Source organism: Coenobita brevimanus, chromosome 54 (assembly GCF_032717465.1).
Source record: "Coenobita brevimanus isolate Jiangsu-jjx chromosome 54, ASM3271746v2, whole genome shotgun sequence".
In the NCBI taxonomy this organism is placed as follows: Eukaryota; Metazoa; Arthropoda; class Malacostraca; order Decapoda; family Coenobitidae; genus Coenobita; species Coenobita brevimanus.
In genome coordinates this window covers 1,961,063-1,983,177 of record NC_137007.1, presented here as the reverse complement: position 1 = coordinate 1,983,177, position 22,115 = coordinate 1,961,063, and the positions used below count along the sequence as shown (strand labels likewise).

The 22,115-nt window shown below is 41.4% G+C and overlaps 1 protein-coding gene across 1 annotated transcript in view; it reads left to right on the top strand.

Annotated features, from left to right (window-relative positions):
• LOC145401002 (uncharacterized) overlaps positions 1 to 22,115 on the top strand; it is a 47,623-nt gene that overhangs the window by 8,732 nt on the left and 16,776 nt on the right. Inside the window, exons 2-5 of the mRNA XM_080273359.1 lie at positions 4,289 to 4,532; positions 13,390 to 15,329; positions 16,935 to 17,096; positions 21,012 to 21,131. Of these exons, the coding sequence (XP_080129485.1) occupies positions 4,289 to 4,532; positions 13,390 to 15,329; positions 16,935 to 17,096; positions 21,012 to 21,131 (2,466 nt within the window). The remainder of the gene's footprint in view (positions 1 to 4,288; positions 4,533 to 13,389; positions 15,330 to 16,934; positions 17,097 to 21,011; positions 21,132 to 22,115) is intronic.

The window sequence follows — 22,115 nt, the reverse complement described above, 5'->3', positions numbered from 1 at the left end:
CTTGTGGAATGCCTCTCCTCATTTTCTTAAGTTACTTATGGGGAAAAATGCTTTAATATACGAAAAATCAATATATGAAAGATTTTAATGGTATCTAATCTTTTTGTTTATGGGGACTCCTTGTACTTGGTTTAAGAAGAATTTGCAGTAAAGCCACAATGAAATACAGATGTGTTTACCAGTATGTTGATGCTAGGTGAACTGTTTCATCATGGATCATTTACATTTGATATGGCACTTGATGGTCCAGTGGTTGCAATGTCCCAGTTGGACTGTCTGCTTGCATCCCACCTCCATTATGGCAGGCAGAGTGCTGGCATCCCACCTCCATCATGGCAGGCATATAACACCAGTCTGGCATCAGTCTTTTGCCCTTTTTCTGTCCAGCTCTTTAATACAAGAGTTGACTGATATCGCAGTATTTCATATATGCAACAGGCCAGCTCTGGAACTGTATTCATGTCTTTATTTCCTTCTGCCTGTGACCTCCAGTATTTTAAGGATGGGACTGGAGTGTATTGGTATTGTGATAAGGCAAGGTAGATTGAGATGGTTTGGGTGTGTGGAGACGATGGGGGATGACAGTTGGGTGAAGAAAGTGAGAAGTGTGAATGTTTGGGGCAGGGTTGCGAGAGGCAGACTGAAAAGACCTGGAACTAAGTCATAGAGTGTGACCACAGGGATAACGTACTGAATAGGGAGGCTGCCAGAGATCAAGCTGCATGGAGAGCTACCATTAGGTGACCAAGGCTGATGCATACAAGCACGTTGGAGCCTTTATAAACGAAATTAAATAAATGAATGTGTCCAGACATATGAATTAATCTCGCATTTGGCTTATTTATTTATTTATAAATTTTTTTCTTGAAGGAAATAATTTTGCAGTCTTCAAGCATTTGGTTCCTTCTTCCTTGCACACAAGACAAAAATGCTTGCATATGTTTAATCTTCAAGAAGTGAACTGAGCTTTCATGATTATCAATGTAGGTAGACACTATGTAGGGATGGCTCCAACACACCCATAATCTTTGACAAAATACTTTATAATTTTAAAAACACAAAGGATTTTTTTTATCTTCATTAAGATCTAGCCATAATAGTTAAACATTTTTGTACCCAAAACAACAGTTAAAGTTGCACAGTTAACAACGTAATGCTAAAATGCTAAAACACAGTTTCTCAGAACCCCAGTTTCTCCATTTTCTTCTCTCTGAACATTACCTGACTCTAAAGCAGCTTAGCCACTCACCTTGGGTTTTTCACAAACGGGTTTCATTCTCCAGTGGGTCTGATACTAGGTAGCTATTGGCTGGAGAAAAAAAAAAAAACTCAAGGTCATAGGTTGGTATTAGTGGTAATAGGTCAGCTTTTACAGTTTTAACACAATTTTGATAACTTGGTGGATGGGTTGAGGGTTTGCAGAGGGTGGAGTGATATTATTATGAGAACAGTTGGCTAGAGATACAGTTCACAGGACAGGGTCAAAGTTTTGGCCCCATAACTAAAAAGATTTTGATTCAGATCAAGCTTGGTGGGAGGGTTCAAGGTCAGCAGTAGATAAAGTGATTCTGTTTGGAGGTCATAGGTCAAAGTTGCAGTCCATTTTTTTTTTTTTTTTTTTTTATCCAATGTGAGTTAGTGAAAGAGCAAGAAATGATATACAGTATTTCAAGTTTGAGAACAATCTGTCAGAGATCTAGGTCACAGGGCAGGGTTAAATGCTCGGTCGTAGACCAACAGTAAGGTGCAGGTTTTGTGCTCTCAGATGCTCCGTCTGGTTCTCTCCAGATGATTTTCTTCAGCTCAGACTTTTCAGATGGGAGGGAAACAGCAAGAGTTGTCACTAACCCCTTCACTAATATGACCCAGTTCAGAGTATAATAACTTACAAAAAGAATCCATAGCTTTCCAGCATGGAGTCTTTAAAAAAATGGGAATCAAGTCTTGAAAGAGATATTGTACTTGAAATGTACCGTACAGTAAATGCCCAGTGCTGAATTAACTGGGTGGAGAAGCTAACGATATTAGCTGATGTTTGTTAGAGAACTACAACAATCACAGTTTCGATTTTTATTACTGTAAATGTTGTTCAGTGGATAAAAATGGAATTGTGTTTGGCCATGTAGAGAGGATGGAGGGTGAGAGACTGATGAGGAGAGTGTATGTGAGTGAGGTGGTGGGGGGGGAGAAGGAGGGGGAGGCTGAGGATGAGATGGAGGGATGGAGTGGAGAGGTATATGAGAGAGGGGGTGTGTGGATTGGGAGCAGGGCAGTAAAATGGTGGGGGACAGGGCGACGTGAAGGCGATTTGTTTGTGGCCACCCTGTACGGGATTAAGCGTCTGGCAATAGATAGATAGATAGATGGTGTTCATTTTAATTTCTTTTTTGAGTTTATATTACTGTACCTTATAGGTAAATGTCAAATATTTTCAGTCAGTAATTAGCAGTAGAACAGAAACAAACACAAAAATTCCTGTTTACCATTCATCCAGTCTTTGGCTGCATCACATCCATAAATTTGCTTTTTGTTTAATATATCTGAAGGTTGTTTGGTTGCCTAACAGTGGTCGATACAGCATAGCCAAAGTTCAGATAAATGAGTAATATACTGTAGCTGTAGTGGCAACCATCTTTCAGTCACTTGATGTAATGCTGCCAACTTCTTCCTTCACCTTAATCATTCTTTTCCTGTCTCTGCTCTCATCTCTTCCTGTTTCTCCTATCTTTCCTGTCACATTTTATTACTCTTCTTTCCTTTTCAGGAGGCTTTACATTGAGTGACAAGCCTAATGGTTTCCTGTAAGTCAGGAAACCATTTACAGTGCTGGATGGCAACCGTATAAGCAACCCATATGTGTTCCCTACCCGTCTGCAAGTGGGTTGGCTGAGGGCTAGTGTCCCTCCCAGTAAAACAAACAACTCAAAGCCAAATGGCCACCCCTCATGGGATTATGGCATCCAGCTGTAGATGGTAGATATACAGTAGTGAGGGTTTAGTGTATAAATGCATAGTTATTCAAGAAAAACACAACATTGCCAGGGTGTATGTACTGAGGTGTTAAGTGTTTGGGTGCATGCTTTGGGGTCTGTATGAGATGCCAGATAAAAGAAATTTCTCTGGAATTCTTCATGCAGTTTTTAGAGTCGTTTTCTCAATCAGTGCCACTGGCAGTTTAAGCCCATTCCAAAGACTGATGCCATCAGCAGTGGCAGAGTTAAAGAGTATTTTTATATGTTATTGCAAAAAATTTTGTCAAATCATCACGGAATACACCAGAAACTAGTGTATTTTGTGGTGGCTTGCTCATCCATGAATAACAAAAACTGGCAAAATTGAAATCACAAAAAGCAAGGGGTGACTGTAAGCCTTGTGCAGTATTGTAAGAAACTTATGCTGTGTATGAATTTATGAAAAGAGTAACATTGTGATAACTGCTTTTTTTTACAGCCATGCCAAAACAAAGAAACAGGCTGGTACTGAGTGTGTGAGGTCAAGGTTCCCTATGACATTCCCTCTCATCATCTCATTATACTCTTTTTGCACTAATTAAGGTAAAAATTGCCATCTCTATCATGAATGCTAAAGTGTAGGAATATATTAACAGTGGAATATAATGTTAGTCATGAAGAAATGCTATGAAAATGCCATAGAGCTGTAATATTCTATATTTCTGCCTCTGAGCTAGGTGAAAGAAGCTGTGCAAGGGAAAAAAAAAATCTGGGCTTTTTATATTTTTAATACTCTGGGCATAGGCTTCACAGCCTGTTCTCAAGGGCCAGTAGTCATCCTTCATACTGTACACCTTCACATGTCACCACTTCAGTGCTAACCCACCATCCTTATTGAATCTGGTAAATATTAGAGCTGTTTCATATAGAACTGGTGTATTGGTATTAGTGGGGATATTCTTGCCAGGTTGGCAGGTTGTATGTTAGATGAGGCCCCCCCCCCCCATTCAGAACCTTAAACTCTCCCGCACCCCAGCTGGGATTCAAACATGGCTTCGTTAGGACTGCAAGCCACCTCTCTCCTGATTCATCCACAGCCTTCTTCACTATACCACTCTTGCTCTCTTACATTTTTAGAGTAGCTTCTGTAAGATCAATGTATAAGCATTCATTCTTACTTCTCTTCCTCTGTTTTTGTAGAGTGTTTGAAATTTTTAAGATCACACTCCCCACATGGTGTAGTGTGGCAGTCAGACCTCTCCCAGGGGTGTAACTGTTAAAGTGTAATGTAATGTTATGTGGGAGAGCTTACTTTATGTATTTATTTTTCTTTCTAGATGGAGGGAATGGAAGCCACAACAGAAGATGATTTTGAGCTTTATGAGGCAGTCAAGGCCAATGGGGAACGTCACTCGCTGCTCAGGGTACCCAAATCACTACCTTGTCGGCTGCAACATGGGGACACAGCTGCCACTAATGATATCTTCAACATTCTTATGGCAGATGTTTCTGGTTCCATGTTTGCTGCTTGGCCGCATGTGGTAACCGGATGGCAGAGTTATATAAAAAATAAACTGACAGGTATTGTAATTTTGCTTCATTTGTTTTCAAGTGTCAGTACAATCAGAGCAGTGGCTGATTGTAACTTATGGTATTGCATTTGCAGTGTGTAGAATTTGTAGGGAATGAACTGTTCTGTTACTGAATCAGTTTTCAACTGTATGATTGATCAGTACTACAGTTTGTCTCAGTTTATGTTTTATTAAGATGTGATTCTGTGGTAGTGTGTGTGTGTAGGTTTCTTTCATTGTAAAGTTATGTGTACCATAGCTTCATCAGATGAATTCTAATTGACTGATACTGGAGGGCGAAAGCAGCAGTGGATGGATACGAATGTATTTATCAGCGTATTAGTGGTAGGTAAGGGCACTCACCATCCACCCACTTAATGACTTCATTATAATGCTGCTCTCGTGTGACTCCCCTTTCCTCTCTTCCTTCCTTCTTTCCTTCCTTCCTTCCTTTCTTTTCTGTCTTCCTTTGCTTCATTCTTTCCTCTTCCCTCTGCCTGTGGGTGGCTCTACATTCCTTCTTCTGCCTTTCTTTTTTTTTCATTCTGTCCTCTTCCTTCTGCCAATGGGTGACTCTACACTGAGTGACAAGCCAAATGGTTTCGTGTACACTGGGAAACCATTTAATATGCTGGGTGGTAACCATATAGCCAGATTATGGCGCCTGGTGGTTTAATGGGTAATTAACTCGCTCTAATCGGATTGAGCCTGTGCAGGTTTTTATCCAACGGATGGTTGGTGTTTATTGATCACTTAATGGCACTCAGGGATGATTGAGGCTGGTCACTCTCATCTTAAATGTCACGACCAATTTGCCTAGCCCTGGGCTTCTATGCTCCTCATTGGGGCAACGCAGGATTATATGTAGATGATGATGAATAGGACCACAGTAGCTGCTGTATCGTTAAAAGCCTTTTGAATACTGTACCTGTAATATGAAAAGTTTGAAAGGACAGAACCTTGAGGAACGACCATACTTAGAGCCATAAGGGAAGAACAATGGCTGTCGGCAACAGGACCTCAAGAATGACCTAAGAGGAATCAGATGAAGACATGGATGGAAGGATAGGAACTGGAGAAGGGTAGTTTAGAAATGTGAAGCTTTGTGCCAGACATTGTAAATGCTTTAAATATTTCTAGTTCAGAGCACAAGACTCACTGAAGTCCTCAGAGGAGGATAATCAAGAATTTTGAAAGCAGGATAGAAAGATATGTATGGTTGACCAATGTTGACATTTCTCTGGTGAAAATCATACTGACAAGTAGGGAGGGTTACAAAAAGAAAAATTCTTGTGAATAAAGTGAAAGACTGAGAGTAAGTGGGCAGAAGACTAGGATGGCACAGTAGACCCTTGCTATAACAGACCTTGGTATAGTGGACATTAGTTTTAATGGACACTATGAAGGCCACTGGCCTTCTCTATGATGAACAATATCCGACTGGCCTTTAATATAATGAACAGTTTCTGTTAAATGGGGTGCAGTACGTGTTTCCTACCCATTTTACTCCAACCTGGCCTGAAATTGCCTTCTTCCTGTTGTGACTGCCGAGTTGTAATAAGACTGTAGTAATACTGTACTAGTTATGAAGTACTATGACAAAGGTTGTGAAGTGAGTTGCAATAGGGTGAAATTATGGGCCAAGTTAGAGTATGATGGATATTATTTTTGTTTTTAGTATCAGAATATGCCATTATGCTCATTTAGTTCAAACATACTTGGAATCCCACCAAGGGAGGACCCATCAGACATAATGGGCTATCTGCTTTATCGAGTAAGGCCTCCCGTCAGTTAGTCCTTTATAGCAAGGGTAAACTGTAGATGGAAGGTTGGGATGAATCTCCTAGTTTTTAGGGGACAGCCTAACAGAGTTTTTAGCAGGAAGGAAATTTTGAAGTAGATAAGTCAAGAGTTTGCTTTTAGAGTTACCATGAGGGTACACTTCTTGAATAGTAGCACAGACCCTTTGAGGACCATATACCGTAGTGTTGATGTCAGATAGGAAAGAGTGTACCATGTATCTTTACTAGAAGTCTTAGTATCAGGCATGAAAAAGTCAGATGCCACTCCCATATCATTAATAACAGGAAGGCCCTGTAGTAATAAAGACGTATTAAATGCTGTATCATGCCACTTCCCCCCCCACCCCCCCCACCCCCATTCAAAGTCTTTCGAGCTGAAAAAGTTGTCAGGAGTTTAAAGGAATAAAAAGTATATTTTAGTGATGGGGTTCAGTCTGTATTTAACCACGTCTTAATCCCATAAGGCAGTGTTTTCCAAGATTTCAGTAATGGCTGAATTGGTAGAGAGGCGGCCTGCAGTCCTGATGGACCCAGGTTCGAATCCCGGCTGGGGCAAGGAACAGTTTAAGGATTTGAATTTCATAAAAAGCAGACTTTGCTGATCTACCAGATGACCCGCCGACTTGTTGTAAAAATACCCCTGCTAATACCAATACACCAGTCCTGTATGAGACAGCCCTAGCTTGTATTCAGTTTGGACGGTGGGTGTTAGTGCCGAAGTGGTGACATGTGGAGGTGTAGGAGGACTGCTGGGCCTTGGGATAGGTAACTGCTCCTGAGATATAGGCCTTGAAGCCTTTGCCCAGAGTCAAAAAAAAAAAAAAAAAATGTCTACAAGATTGTAGTAAGAAGAAAAAGAACATTTTTTTATAAGTTTCAATTTTATGATTTTGCTTATCACTTGTGCACTGATGATTAACCCCCTTACAGACGGACAACTTATTTAGTATACACTTGTGTAGGACGGCATATTTTCAAAACAATAAAGTCTATCTATCTATCAATTTATTGCCAGATGCCTCAATCCCGTTCAGGGTGGCCACAAACAAATCGCCTCCACGTCGCCCTGTCCCCCGCCATTCCACTGCTCCGCTCCCAACTCACACCCCCCTCTCTCATATACCTCTCCACCCCATCCCTCCATCTCATCCTCGGCCTCTGCCTCCCTCTTCCCATCTCCACCTCACTCACATACACTCTCTTCATCAGTCTTTCACCCTCGATCCTCTCCACATGGCCAAACACTAATGTATTGAGGAATAAACCTGTACATACATAAATAAATGAAAATGGATGAAAAACGAAGCTAAGAGGTGTTACTTAGCAATACAATGTGCCAGCTGGCTGAGTTAGGTGGAGCAGAGTTGTGCGTGTGGCCTGGTGGGGCGAGGCTGGTGGACTTCCCACTCACTCACTTTTGTCACCACAAAACACTGTCATTAATGCATTATTTACTATGTTCTTTGTCTTCACCTTGCATGACAGTAGGGGACAGCGTTGTCATATCGCCCAATTTAACCAATGAATTGACAAAAAATGGCCCAACCTTATGTAACATTGCCCTCCTTCTCACGTACGAATGTTATGTAACGGCGCCCGCCTTGTAGGGGTTAGAGAAATGAAACATAAAAGAAACTTTATGTATTTTACTTAATTATTGTATGCTTGGCTTTTCATTTGAAATTTTCTTAAATATTACTCCTTTTTTGTGCAGTGTATAAAATGACACAAGTGCAAAGTATAAGGTGAAAACATTTAAATATTTCTTGTCATATGGAGAGGATGGAGGGTGAAAGACTGACGAAGAGAGTGTATGTGAGTGAGGTGGAGGGGGGAAGAGGGAGGGGGAGGCCGAGGATGAGAAGGAGGGATGGGGTGGAGAGGTATATGAGAGAGGGGGGTGTGAGTTGGGAGCAGGGCAATGAGATGGCGGGGGACAGGGCAACTTGGAGGCGATTTGTTTGTGGCCACCCCAAACGGGATTGAGGCGTCTGCCAATAGAAAAATAGATAGACTTGAAGAACAACAAACCATGCACACAGACGGGTGAGAACAAATTTTATACCTCCCAGTACTGAATGTGACACTATCTATCTATCTATTGCCAGACGCCTCAATCCCGTTTGGGGTGGCCACAAACAAATCGCCTCCATGTCGCCCTGTCCCCCGCCATTTCACTGCCCTGCTCCCAACTCACACCCCTCTCTCACATACCTCTCCACCCCATCCCTCCATCTCATCCTCAGCCTCCCCCTCCCTCTCCCCCCCTCAACCTCACTCACATACACTCTCTTCATCAGTCTTTCACCCTCCATCCTCTCCACATGGCCAAACCACCTCAGTGTATTCCTCCTAATGCTTCCTATCACATCCACATCCACACCACAACACTCCTTTATATCCTCATTTGTCAGCCTGTCTCTCCATGTGACTCCACAGGCTTCTCTTAAATAACTCATTTCCACTGCTCTCACTCTTGACTTGTGTCCTTCCAACAATGTCCAAGCTTCACTTCCGTACGTTAGAGTTGGTATCACAATACTGCCATGTAGTAACTTTTTCACTTCCATGCTCACTTCCCTGTTTCTTATCACTGCTTTCAAGAAACCAGCAACCTTTCTTCCCTGCTGTACCCTTTCAAGCACATCACCCTCCAAACCTCCATCCTTACTCATCACACTACCCAAGTACTTAAACGTACTCACATTTTCCAATTCCTCACCATCCAGCCTCACTGTACATTCACTGACTCCACCTCTCTCAAAGACCATCACTTTACCCTTCCCTACATTCATCTTTAGATTCCGTTTCTTACACACTCTCCCAAACTCATCCACCAAGCCTTGCAGCTCCCCTTCGTCTTCACTCAACAACACAGTATCATCTGCAAACAACAGTACAGGGAGTTTCCAAACATTACCCTCTCTCACCAGGGCCACTCCAGCATCCACTACCCTACCTTGTACGTCTTTTATTACCCCATCCATGTACAGATTGAACAACCATGGAGACGTGACACATCCATGTTTCAACCCAACATTTAAAGAAAAAAATTCACTCAGTTCACCATCCACACGCACTGCAGCCTTAACACCATCATACATACTCTTAACAGCATTCAACAACTTCCCATCTACTCCATAATTATATTCTCAATACCTTCCACAATCCTTTTCTATTGAGCCTGTCATATGCATTCTCCAAATCCATGAAAGCCGCATACAACTTCTTTCCCTTCTCTAGAAACTTTTCCACCAAAGATCTAAGAATGAATATCTGATCTACACAACCTCTTCCCTTCCTAAAGCCTCCCTGTTCTTCTCCAACTAATTCCTCTGTTCTTTCTCTAACTCTGTCAATAAGTATCCAACCATACACTTTTCCTATTATACTAAGAAGACAAATGCCCCTATGATTACCACACACTTCTTTTTCCCCTTTTCCTTTGTACAAGGGAATAATTATACCTGACACAATTGAACTAATAATGCTGGATGCTTATTTGCTGATGTCCACACATGTTCGAATGCTCTGTAGAATCATTAACTTTAGAATAGAATCATTAACTTTAGAATCATATCTTCATACAGTCTTCACTGATATATTTATGAATTGGAGTAATTGAAATCTATCTATCTATAGCCCGACGCCCTAATCCCGCAAAGGATGGCCGCAGACAAAATGCCTCCAAGTCACTCTGTCACCCACCATTTGACTCCCCTCCCCCCAACTCACCCCCCCCCCTCCCTCACATACCTCTCAACTCCATCCCTCCACCTCATCCTCGGTCTACCCCTCCCTCTCCCTCCCTCCACCTCACCTACATACACCCTCTTAGTCAGTCTCTCATTCTCCATTCTCTCCACATGTCCAAACCACCTCAGTGTATTTCTCCTAATCTTTTCAACCACATCCACATCTACCCCACAACGTTCCTTCACTTCTTCATTCGTCAACCTGTCCCTCCACGTCAATCCACATGCTCCTCTCAAGTAACTCATTTCCACTGCTCTCACTCTTGACTTGTTCCCCTGTTGCAAGGTCCACGCCTCGCTTCCATACGTCAGGGTAGGGATCACAATACCATCATGCAGTGACTTCTTAACTTCCATACTCAGCTTCCTATTTCTCATCACTGCTTTCAGTGTACCAACAACCTTTCTTCCCTGCTGTACCCTTTCACGTACTTCATCCCCCAAAGTTCCATCCTTACTCATCACACTACCCAAGTACTTGAATGCACTCACATTCTCCATATCCTCACCATCCAACCTCACTGCACACTCTTTGACTTCATTCCTCTCAAACACCACAACTTTACTTTTGTTTACATTAACTTTCAGCTTCCTCCTCCTACACACTGTCCCAAATTCATTCACCAAACCTTGCAACTCCCATTCATCTTCACTCGACAATACTGTATCATCAGCAAACAGCAACACCGGAAGCTTCCAAATCTCACCCTCATTCATTAGGGCCACCCCCACATCCACTGCCCTACCTTGCACCTCCTTTACAACCCCATCCATATATATATTAAACAGCCATGGAGACATCACACACCCCTGTTTCAGTCCCACATTGAGATCAAAGAACTCACTCAGCTTACCGTCCACTCGCACCGTAGCCCTAGCTCCCTTGTACATACTCTTCACAGCACTCAACAATTTCCCCTCCACTCCATATATTCTTAATACCTTCCACATACCTTGCCTATCTATTCTGTCATAAGCTTTCTCCAAGTCCATGAAGGCAGCATACACTTTCCTTCCCTTCTCTAGATACTTCTCCACTAAACATCTTAGAACAAATATCTGATCTACACACCCTTTTCCCTTCCTAAATCCCCCTTGTTCTTCTCCAACTAGCTCCTCTGTCATATGCCTAACCCTATCAATGAGTATTCTACCATATATTTTACCAGTCACACTAAGAAGGCAAATACCCCTATGGTTACCACATACTTCTCTCTCCCCTTTTCTTTTGTACAGAGGAACAATTATACCTGATTTCCAGTCCTCTGGAACCCTTCCCTCTTCCCAAGCCAGTCTACACAACTTCCATATCCACTCCACAACAATCTCACCCCCATACCCCCATACCTAAGCATTTCACCACACACTCCATCAATTGAAATACTGCCAAAAAAAGAGTTAAGTTTGGATTACAAAATAAGAGATAGATGTTATTGATCTCAAGTCATTCTTGACAAAAATCTGAACATCTTTTAGCTCCTTAAATATTATACAATGAGGGGCCCCCCCCCCCCATTGCCCATAGTTTGGAAAACAGTCATATGGGGTAGCTGTAAACAAATTGCCTCCTTGTCACCCTGTCCTCTGCTTTCAGGCTGCTGTCTCCAACTCCCACCCCTTACCCTGTCCACCCCATCCGCCAGTCTCTTTCTCAGTATCCCCATCCCCCCTCTGACTTGCTCGCATGCTCTTTCCTGGCTAGCCTCTCCATTCTGTCCACATAGTCATACTGTCTCAAGGTACTTCTAATGCTTTCCAGCACATCCACATCATTGTAGCAGTGCTCCTTCACTTACTCATATCTGTGTATCTGTTTAACTTCACATGCTTCTTAAAGAAATATAAATATATCATTTAAACTCCTCTCTTGTGTCCTGATAAGAGTCCAAGCATCACTTGCATACATTAAACTGGAGATCATCAGTACTATCATGCAGCAACTCTCGTACTTCCATGCTTATTTCCAATTTTCCCTATCTCCTATCACCAAGGTTGCCAGAAAGAATGGAAAGGTCTTGGATTGGAAGATTGCTTCACTTAGTTTTTTTTTTTTTTTTCCCCAGTGGACTGGATTGAATTTAATAGGCTTGGAAATTACCAAAGTATAGTAGATTCAATGTGGACTGATTGGGGAGGAGTGGATAAGAAGAACACCAGTGGCCAAAAAAGCAATTTTCACTGTTACAAGTGTGTCATGGAGGCACCCAGTTTGACTGGGTCTGCCAGAGAGAACACTGCTTCCTCCGCCCACTATTTTGCATTGAGCAGTTTCACTCAAAAAGTGGCATAACTCATGACATCTAAAGAGAATGGCACTTCATAGTTTCCATAGGTCTTGTAGACAGGCACTGAAATGTCCTCCCTGGGTGCTCATTTTGAAGAACCAATGAGACATGGATGTTGCAAAAGGGAGGTCAGCATACCTTGTGAGGTATTATAACTGGAGACAAGAAGCTGTACACTCACTTATCTCTGAATCAGGGATTATTTCTCGCACCATTTCAGAAGCTTCACTGGTGTCAAAAGTGGATAAAAACATTCCTTCAGTGTCTCCAAATCTTTCTTGCCACATGTAAAAAAATTCTCTCTCTACTGTTGTGGCTCATTTGGCTTGGGTGCTTACTATCAGATGAAAGATTGTTCTTTTGATCCCACTCAAATGCTGTAGGTTGGTGACAGGAAGGGAATCCAGTGGCAGAGTTTTAAGTTTTATTGAAAAATTTATTGGTCAGTTTCAGGCATATGGCATGTGAGAGAAGTGATGCATTGTTGTCTTTATGACATGTACTGTAGAGTAGATTGTTGGTGCTAGACAGGGGTGTCTTCACGTGCTGACATGGATATAACAGGACGGCTATGGTGTCTATTTATTTTATGTTAATGTGCCTCAGCTTCCTCCCTACCCTCTAATAGACGATGGGGAAATATAGGGGATGACTAGCATCAGGCTGAAGTCCACTGGGTTCATATTCAGATGAGCCTTAGCTCAAAGGAACTACAAATACTGGACAGATCACTACCCATATTCTCTACTGTATCTCGAAGTACAGTACTGGCAAAATAGATATGAAAAATAAATGAGTCCATTCTAGTGCACTTGGCAGAGGCAAAATTCTTTATGGACAAATAAAGGGCTGATTTTTGTCAAACTTCTAAAGAGTAAACCTAAAACACTGTCAGACTTGAGAAGAGATTGACAGCGTAACTAGAATATGGGGGAAAAAAAAAAAAAGTTTCAGTATTTGTTTTCTTTTGCTGTACTATTCTGCGTGTGTATATTAATAAGAATATAATACTTTCTCTTATGCAGGTCGGACCAAGATTTTTGTCTTCTCTTCAAATGTCGAGTTTATTAGAGAGGGCACTGACCTCACTCTAGAAGACAACTTATCTGGTAGCACAGATCTTACTTCAGCTTTGAGAACTGTTCGACATGAAGTTAATGACTGCTCAGAAAAGTATGTCAGAGTTTTCATAGTGACAGATGGTGATCATAACAGTGGTGAGCCACTTCCAGACTCTGAAATTGCTCTTATGAGTATACCGGTTGGTAAAACCATTGATGTATTTCTGTTGGGTATTGGATATCATTTCCCTGTCAATTACAGTATTGATATAAGATCTCTGTTGCACAATGGGAGTGCCAATGTGCCTTCCCTGTTCTGGGCCAAGGAGAACAGTGAAATAGAAGAGCAAATTATGTGCATAACATCAGAGTTGAATGCTAGCCTTGTTACACTTAGCCTGAGCCATGGGGGCTTTATTCTGCCTGGAGCTGAGAAAACTGAGCAGATTAACCTGGGTGAGTGGCTTTTTTTCCCTGAGGAACCTGAAAAGTTGCCTGAAATATGTCTGAAGGTAGATGATGAACAGCCTCAGCCCTTGTCAGTGGAGATCAGACAGATTACCATGTCGCTTTTGCTGAAGCAGGTGTTTCGTCAATGGAATTCAGTGATGATTCAGAAACACCGGAAAAAGTTGCAAGTTTCCATGGAAACTTTTGATCTGATGGATTCTCTCTTTAAATTCCTATTTGAAAAGGAGAAATCAGAAATTGGTGAAGAAAATTCTGTGAAAACAAGACTTTCCAGAAAGCATTTGAAAACCTGTGAAACAGAATATGCCACTCTTGTGAAAGAGAGTAAGACACTCATTGGCACTGAGGGGAAATATCTGAGTGAGATTGAGCTCGCAGAAGGTATTCTAAGGACCACTGTCACGACCAGGAAATATGATTTAAAGAATCTTAAGTTGAAAGGTCATGGAATAAGTGAATTCACTGAGGATGTAGAAAAATTTAAGAAAGTGTATTGCAACAACAAAGAAAATATCCTTCAGCTTCCACCCCCTACACCTGATGAGTGCTGTAGAATAACAGTGTCATCAACCCTGCAAGACCTTCAAGACCCAGACTTCCTGAGTATTTTAGGGGAGAATAAATTTGAATTTTTGAAGAATTTTACAATGACAGGGATCCCAGTCTACGCTCCTGTGCGTGATGCCTCACAGATAAACCCTTGGACAATGAAAATAAAGCATATTCTTGTCACACCTTTCACTGTTCTAAGCCAGAGAGCCATTGAAGCATATGTTGATATGGGTGGAGACAGTTTTGGAACCGAGGACATGGATGTAATGCTGCAGGAAAATGAAGAAAGTACACGGTTCAATGTAGTCATTCCTATTGTACCTGCTGGTGCTGCTGATGTACTGAAACCTCTGGTACGCACAAACCTTTATTCCCTTCTTGCAACATTTTGTGTGCTGAAAAACCCACATATCATGGACCACAATGCCCATATAGCTGCACTGGGTTGTGCATGGGTAAAGAGTATCAGTGATAATCCTCTTCAAAATCGTCCAGAGTTTGTCAAGGATAGGCTGGAAAATCTTGTTGCTACTGCCAGATTGTACATGGACAGAGATTCCATTGTTCGTTATGTGAAGGTGCTCGTCAGTGACCCAAAACAGGCCTTGATGACAGAAAGTACAGAGAAATATGATGATCACACACTGAAATGTGAAGCAGTGATAAAGCCAATGTTCTTTGTGTACCTGGAAATTAAAAAATTTACTGAAGAACAAGCTGAATATCTGCTAAAATTGATATTAGCTGAATTCATTGGACGCTGCCTTTCCAATTTGGAGATGTACCGGAATAATTCTGATTCATCACCATTCACGGACTTCTTTGCTGCCAAGTTGAATGATTCAGAATTGAAGAAAGAATGGTTGGAGACGTATACTAAGGTGAGCAGCTGTTTGACAGTATGTGAATAATTGAATAACCCCATAAACAGACTTTATAGAGCCTATTGAGAAAATATTTACCAGTTACATTGTATGAAAATTTTAGTTCTGTACACAAGCGTATATAATTTACAAATTTAAAGCCACATTTCATAGCTGTATTCATAGTGATTGACTGTGCAGTGATTTATGAAAGTAGCGGAGTAAGGGAATTTGTGGACTGCAGAGTTGAAGCAAGTTTTCTTAGATGGTATGGCATGTGGAAAGAGTGGGTGTGAATAATGGTGAAAAGCACATATCTGAGCAAATTTGAAGGTGGGAGGAGGTGGGGTATGCCTAGAATTTCAATACATATGGTGAGGGGTGTGAGAGAGGTATAGAAGCTAATGAGGCTAGGAAACTGACAAGCAATCAAGCTGACAGGATAAATTTTGTGCTGAGGAGTGTATGATCAGACTTTGGCACCCCTTATAGCTTCAGTCATTAGATTGACTATGTCAGGATAGAGTGTGAAGGTACAGCCATAAGAAAAACTATCGTTACCCCCAGAATGTTCGATGCAAAACGAACGTTAGCTGGGCTGTGTGGGCGGGTCCTTGCTGTTCGCCCCTCCTCTATCTAGAGTTGCCATATCACAATCCCATTACAAGAGTTGGAATAATGAGCAAGAATGAGCCATATGGTGGGGAAATATATAGTACATATTTGTGTTACGCTGAGCGCCCCGCCCGGGATTAATAATGAAACTTGCCATGGTTATTATTTTTCTACTATTCAGCACTTATTTATTATCTACAGAATACAACAAATAAATCATTTTGAAGAGTATTAAATCTATAGGCATCGTCTTTTTAAGTCTAGCAGGGGTGCACAAGTTCATTTGTTTGCTTTAGACGGGTGGTTAAATGCTTCAGATGGATGCTTCAGAGTTAATACGGTTGGGGTGTGGTATATCCATGTTATGCATGATGGAGATGTCATAGAGTGCACAAGAGGTTATAATCGCTCTGTATTCATTATATGTAGAAAGCAATGCATATTATTACCTTGAAATTTACTAACTTGGCTAGTATCGGCTGAATGACCATCATACATCTGGCATGGGTGCACATACTCATTGCCTGTCTGCACGTGTCTTGCTGACTCTGCATTATTTTGTTATATTTTTATTTAATGAATCCAGTGCCGGATAATAAAACGTATTGTCTCTGTACATAGAGGCCAGACGATCTTTTTAGCTTTTATTACCTTTAGCACAACTTCTAATATCTGTCTCTCAACCGACATTGACGGGTTTGCGGTACAGACTTTCTTGTCCTGTCATTCCACAACTCTTCGTCATTGTGTCATAGGGCACAGCTCTGAAGGGTAACGATAGTTTTTCTTATGAATGTACATGCACAGTGTTTGACCTATCAGGTGGAGCCAGGATTCTGGGGGTTTGAATGGAAGTGAATGGTAGTGTGGCACATTCAGTTGGGCAAACTTGACTAGTACGGTATCTCTCTCTCTCTCTCTTTTGGGATGGGGTTGGGGGGAGAGGGTAGATGATGATGATGATTCATAATGATTTGCTTTTACCCTGTTGGTGTTTCCTTTTTATAGCAAGTTACAGATGATTTCAAGAGTAAACGAGGGAATCTCCTGAAATCTTTCTTCTCCTTGGACGATCTAAGAGCTGCAGTGAGAAAACAAGTAATCACTGTAATGAAGACAATGGCAGACAAACTGACAGAGCAGATTACACTGGAAGTCAACATGAACAAGGTGGGTGAATTTCCGTAGCAGTGTGCATTTTACACTGAGTACAGTTTTTTTTTTTTTTTTCTTTTTTTTTTTACTGCAGTTTAGTAAGAAGTCTGCTTCTCCATCCAAGCATATTTTTGTCATCTGTTCATTGTTCACTTCAGTATTTTTTGCCCTTATTCGGTATTTTAGGATTACATTGTTCTGAGGGTCACTTATTTTTGTAGTTGATGTCAGTGTATTTGGTAGCAGTAAGTTGTGGATGTAGAGATAATGAAGGACAAAGTTTGAATGAAAAGATCATTGTGTGAACATGGGTGATAAAGCACCAGGTATTAGATGTATGATTATGTCCTACAGAATGACCTTGAAATCCAGTAGAGGTACAACAGAGCCCTGAGGAACACCACTGTTGATAGATCTAGGAGAAGAACGATGGCCGTCTACAAAAGCGGCTATAGAACGACCAGAAAGGAAGCAAGCGATGAAGGCACAGATAGAAGGACAGAAACTGTAAGAGGGCAGTTTGGAAATTAAAGATTTATGCCAGACTCAATCGAAAGCCTTTGAGATGTCAAGTGCAATGGCAAAGCTTTCGTCAAAGTCCCAAAAGGAGGATGACCAGGAGTCTGAAAGGTAGGCAAGAAGTTCGCCAGTGGAGCGTCCCTGACGGAACCCATACTGACGATCAGAAAGAAGGTTGTGATAGGAAAGATGCTTTAAAATTTTTCTATTAAGAATTGACTCGAAAACTTTTGAGATACTGGATGTTAAAGCAACTGGACGATAGTTAGAGGGTTGGGAATGCTCACCCTTCTTTGGGACTGGCTGAATGAGAGCAACCTTCCAGCAAGAAGGAAAGGTACAAGTTGATAGACAAAGGCGAAAGAGTTAGCCTAGGCAGGGTGTAAGCACAGTTCTTGAGAACAACAGGAAGGACTCCATCAGGCCCATATGCCTTATTAGTATTGAGGCCAGTGATGGCAGAAAATACATCAGCTGAAGAAATTTTAATGTCAGCCATGAGGAACTCAGAGGAGGGAAGTGATGGAGGAACAGCACCGGAATCGTTTAAGGTGGAATTGGAGGAGAAAGTCTGAGTGAAGAGATCTGCTTTATCAGTAGAAGAAATAGCTACAGAGCCATCAGAGTAGAAAAGAGGAGGGAAGGATGATGAGGTAAAGTTGTTAGAAAGGTTTTTGGTAAGGTGCCAGAGGAAGCAGGAAGAATTCGAGTTGGAGAGTTGAGAGCATTTAGTATGGATGAAATTATTTTTAGCAGAGCGAAGAACAGACTTAGCACGATTCTGGACAGAGACATATAAAAGATGTGATTCAGGGGTGGGTTGGCTCTGGTACCTTTTATAGGCCCTCTCCTTGTTGCAGACAGCATTAGAACAAGTGTGATTAAATCAAGGCTTTCTTGCATTAGTCAGGGGATATAAGAAAGGAATGTATGCTTCCATGCCCGAGAGAATAACCTCCGTAATGCACAAGGCACAGTCAGATGGCTCCTGGCCATGGAAGCAATAATCATTGCAGGGAAAATCAAAGAAGTACTGCCTGAGGGCCTCCCAATCCGCAGCTCCAAAGTGCCACAGACGACGTTTCTTTCGAGGGTCCGCAGGCTGTACCAGAGCGATAGGACAGGTTAAGGTGATAAGGTTGTGATCGGAGGAGCCCAATGAAGGGAAAAGATAAACAGTGTAAGCAGAAGGATTAGTTGTAAGGAAGAGGTCAAGCATGTTGGAGCTCTCTCCAAGGCAGTCTGGGATACGAGTAGGGTGCTGTACAAGCTGCTCTAGGTCAGTAAGGATAGAAAAGATGTAGGCTTGTTCACCAGGTGGATCAGTGAAAGGAGAGGAGAGCCAAAGGTGGTGGTGAACACTGAAATCTCCAAGAATGGAGATTTCAGAGAAAGGAGAAATGGATAGAATGTGTTCCATCGTAGAAGTAAGATAGTCAAAGAATTTTTGATAGTAGAATTAGGAGATAAGTAAACAGCGCAGATATATTTAGTCAGAGAATGACAGGAAAGCCGAAGCCAGAGTGTAGAGAATTCAAAAGAATCGAGTTCAGGAACATGAGAGCAAGATAAGTCGTTGCGTATATATACACAACAGCCACCTTTGGCTTTGAAATGAGTATAGAGAAAGTAGGAGGATACAGTCCCAAAGAAGGGTGAGCATTCCCAACCCTCTAACTATCATCCAGTTGCTTTAACATCCAGTATCTCAAAAGTTTTCGAGTCAATTCTTAATAGAAAAATTTTAGAGCATCTTTCCTATCACAACCTTCTTTCTGATCGTCAGTATGGGTTCCATCAGGGACGCTCCACTGGCGATCTTCTCGCTTACCTTTCAGACTCCTGGTCATCCTCCTTTTGGGACTTTGACGAAAGCTTTGCCATTGCACTTGACATCTCAAAGGCTTTCGATTGAGTCTGGCATAAATCTTTAATATCCAAACTGCCCTCTCACGGTTTCTGTACTTCTATCTGTGCCTTCATCGCTAGCTTCCTTTCTGGTCATTCTATAGCCACTTTTGTAGACGGCCATCGTTCTTCTCCTAGATCTATCAACAGTGGTGTTCCTCAGGGCTCTGTCCTATCACCAACTCTCTTCCTTTTATTCATCAATAACCTTCTAAGCTGTACATCTAACCCCATCCACTCATACGCTGATGACTCCACCCTTCACCTTTCCATTTGGTTCCCGCAACGTCCATCTCAGCAGTTACCTCAACAAACAAGGGATGAGGCTATGGCACGCCTAATGTCTGACTTGGCTTGTATCTCTGGGGTAAAAATAATCTGGTTGTTTTTAATGCATCAGAGACTCAGTTTTTACACATATCAACCTGACGAAATCTTCCACAGGTATACCCACTGATGTTTAATAATATTCAGCTTAATCCTGCATCATCCTTGAACATGCTTGGGGTTTCATTTACTCGGTACTTATCTTGGAAAGATCATGTTACATCTCTTGTAAAATCTGCTTCCAAGATATTGGGTGTGCTAAGCCGACTCCGTTCCTTCTTTACTCCTGCACAATTGTAGACTCTATACAGGGGTTTTATCTACCCCTGTGTGGAATACAACTCTCATGTGTGGGGAGGCTCCCCACATACAGCTCTTCTCAATAGGGTGGAGTCAAAGGCTTTTCGTCTAATTAACTCTCCTCCCCTTAGTGACTCCCTTCAACCTCTGTCTCTTTGCTGCACTGTTGCGTCTTTATCTCTTTTCTATCACTACTTCAATGGTCACTGCTCCTCTGAACTGTCTGCATGTATTCCTCCACCTCTATGACGGGTGCGTAGCACCCGTTTAGCAGCAAACTCTCATCCATTTTCTGTCCAACTCTCTGATGCAAGAGTTAACCGTTACTCTCAGTCCTTCATTTATGCGACAGGTCAGCTCAGGAACTGTCTTCCTTTGTCTGTATTTCCTGCTTCCTGTGATTTCCGGTCTTTCAGACGCAGTGTGTCCAGGCATCTCAAAATGATTGGATCTTGAATTTGGCTCTTTCTTGTATTTTGTTTTTCTCTTGGAAGGAACAGGAATTGCAGGCTCACAGCCTTTAGTTCCATCTTCCTCGCATTAAAAAAAAAAAAAAAAAAAAAAAAAAAAAAAACGCTACGGTATTGTGGGACAGCTTGAAACAGAGCTTTATGTATGGGTAAATTGTCATGATTTTTCAAATGTAAAGCTTTTTTTTTTTTTTTTTTTTTTGGTGGCATTATAAACTTGTGTCATTTATGATGTTTATGTCATTTACAACATGATTTAAATCACCGTCTTATCTTAAATCATGTATGAAATGCTTTTTTCCAACCTTGGCTTACCCTGTTCTCCTAGGATGTCTCCTTGACTTAAAGAAAATTTGTTATTTGTATAATGCAAGTACAGTAATTATTATTATTATTTTTCCTTCAGGTGAAACAGCTGAAGAATTCAGGAAGCTGTGGTGCTGTCCGATGGTCAAACTTCAAAACTTGGGCAGAAGAAATTGGCCTACCAAAGAAGAAAATTGATGCGGCATTTGACCAGAAACAGGTAATGTGACTTGCTCTGTGGATACTTTCCTCACATCTCTTCTTAATTTATTTTTTTCCTCTGACACCTTATTTTTCCTTTCTGTCATCTAACTTATTTTTCCATTCTGTAAGCAAACAGGTGTACATTAGATATAGGGTTGGTGGAGGAGGATCATAGTGATTTAAGGGACTGACAAATGAGGCTGGGTTTGATGTGAACTAGAAAGCATTGACAAAACAAATTTAAATTACAGTACTTTAAAAATTTAGTTCCAGTAGATTACAAAAGCTGTACTAAATACAGGTTATACACCTGGGAGTTTAGTCATAGAATACACCAATCCAAGTGATGGTCTTATTGTGAACACAGTGGTATGAATCTCTGAGGTGGTTGGTGGTTTTTTGATCATGTAAATGCAACCAGACATTGGTCAGTTTTCTACTCTTTTGACTTTCATTCTGCTGATATGTGTTGTAGTTCATTTTTGGTGTATACAGAACTTTGGAAAGACTTTCAAACTGGAGTAGTTAGGTATAGCCGTAATTAACCTCTTTGTCACAAGAGACATCCTAAGATAAGTGAAAGCAGAAGACACAACATATGGGGATTGTGTGCAAACTTTTGCTAATGATACAGTATATTAGTGGCATCCCACACAGTTGAAATCACAATAATATCTGCCCTTAAAAACACTGATATGGTTACCCAACATACTGTACATGAGCACTAAATAGTCTTGGATAACGTATTAAAAGCAGCCCCACTAAATCGGACAAGACATCTCTATACATTCATAAGAAAGAGCACTGTTTAACACCCCAACAGTAAACATTGCACTCGTTCACACACACACATTATTAACCACAAGTATGATGGTTCATTTTACATTCTGTTCTTGCCAGTACCTAATGATTTTATTCAGGCTAAGTGCCATCTAGTATTGCAGGGTTTAAATGAAGGCTGTGTAGTTTCCAAGTGTGTTTATATTAAGCATTTTTTGTA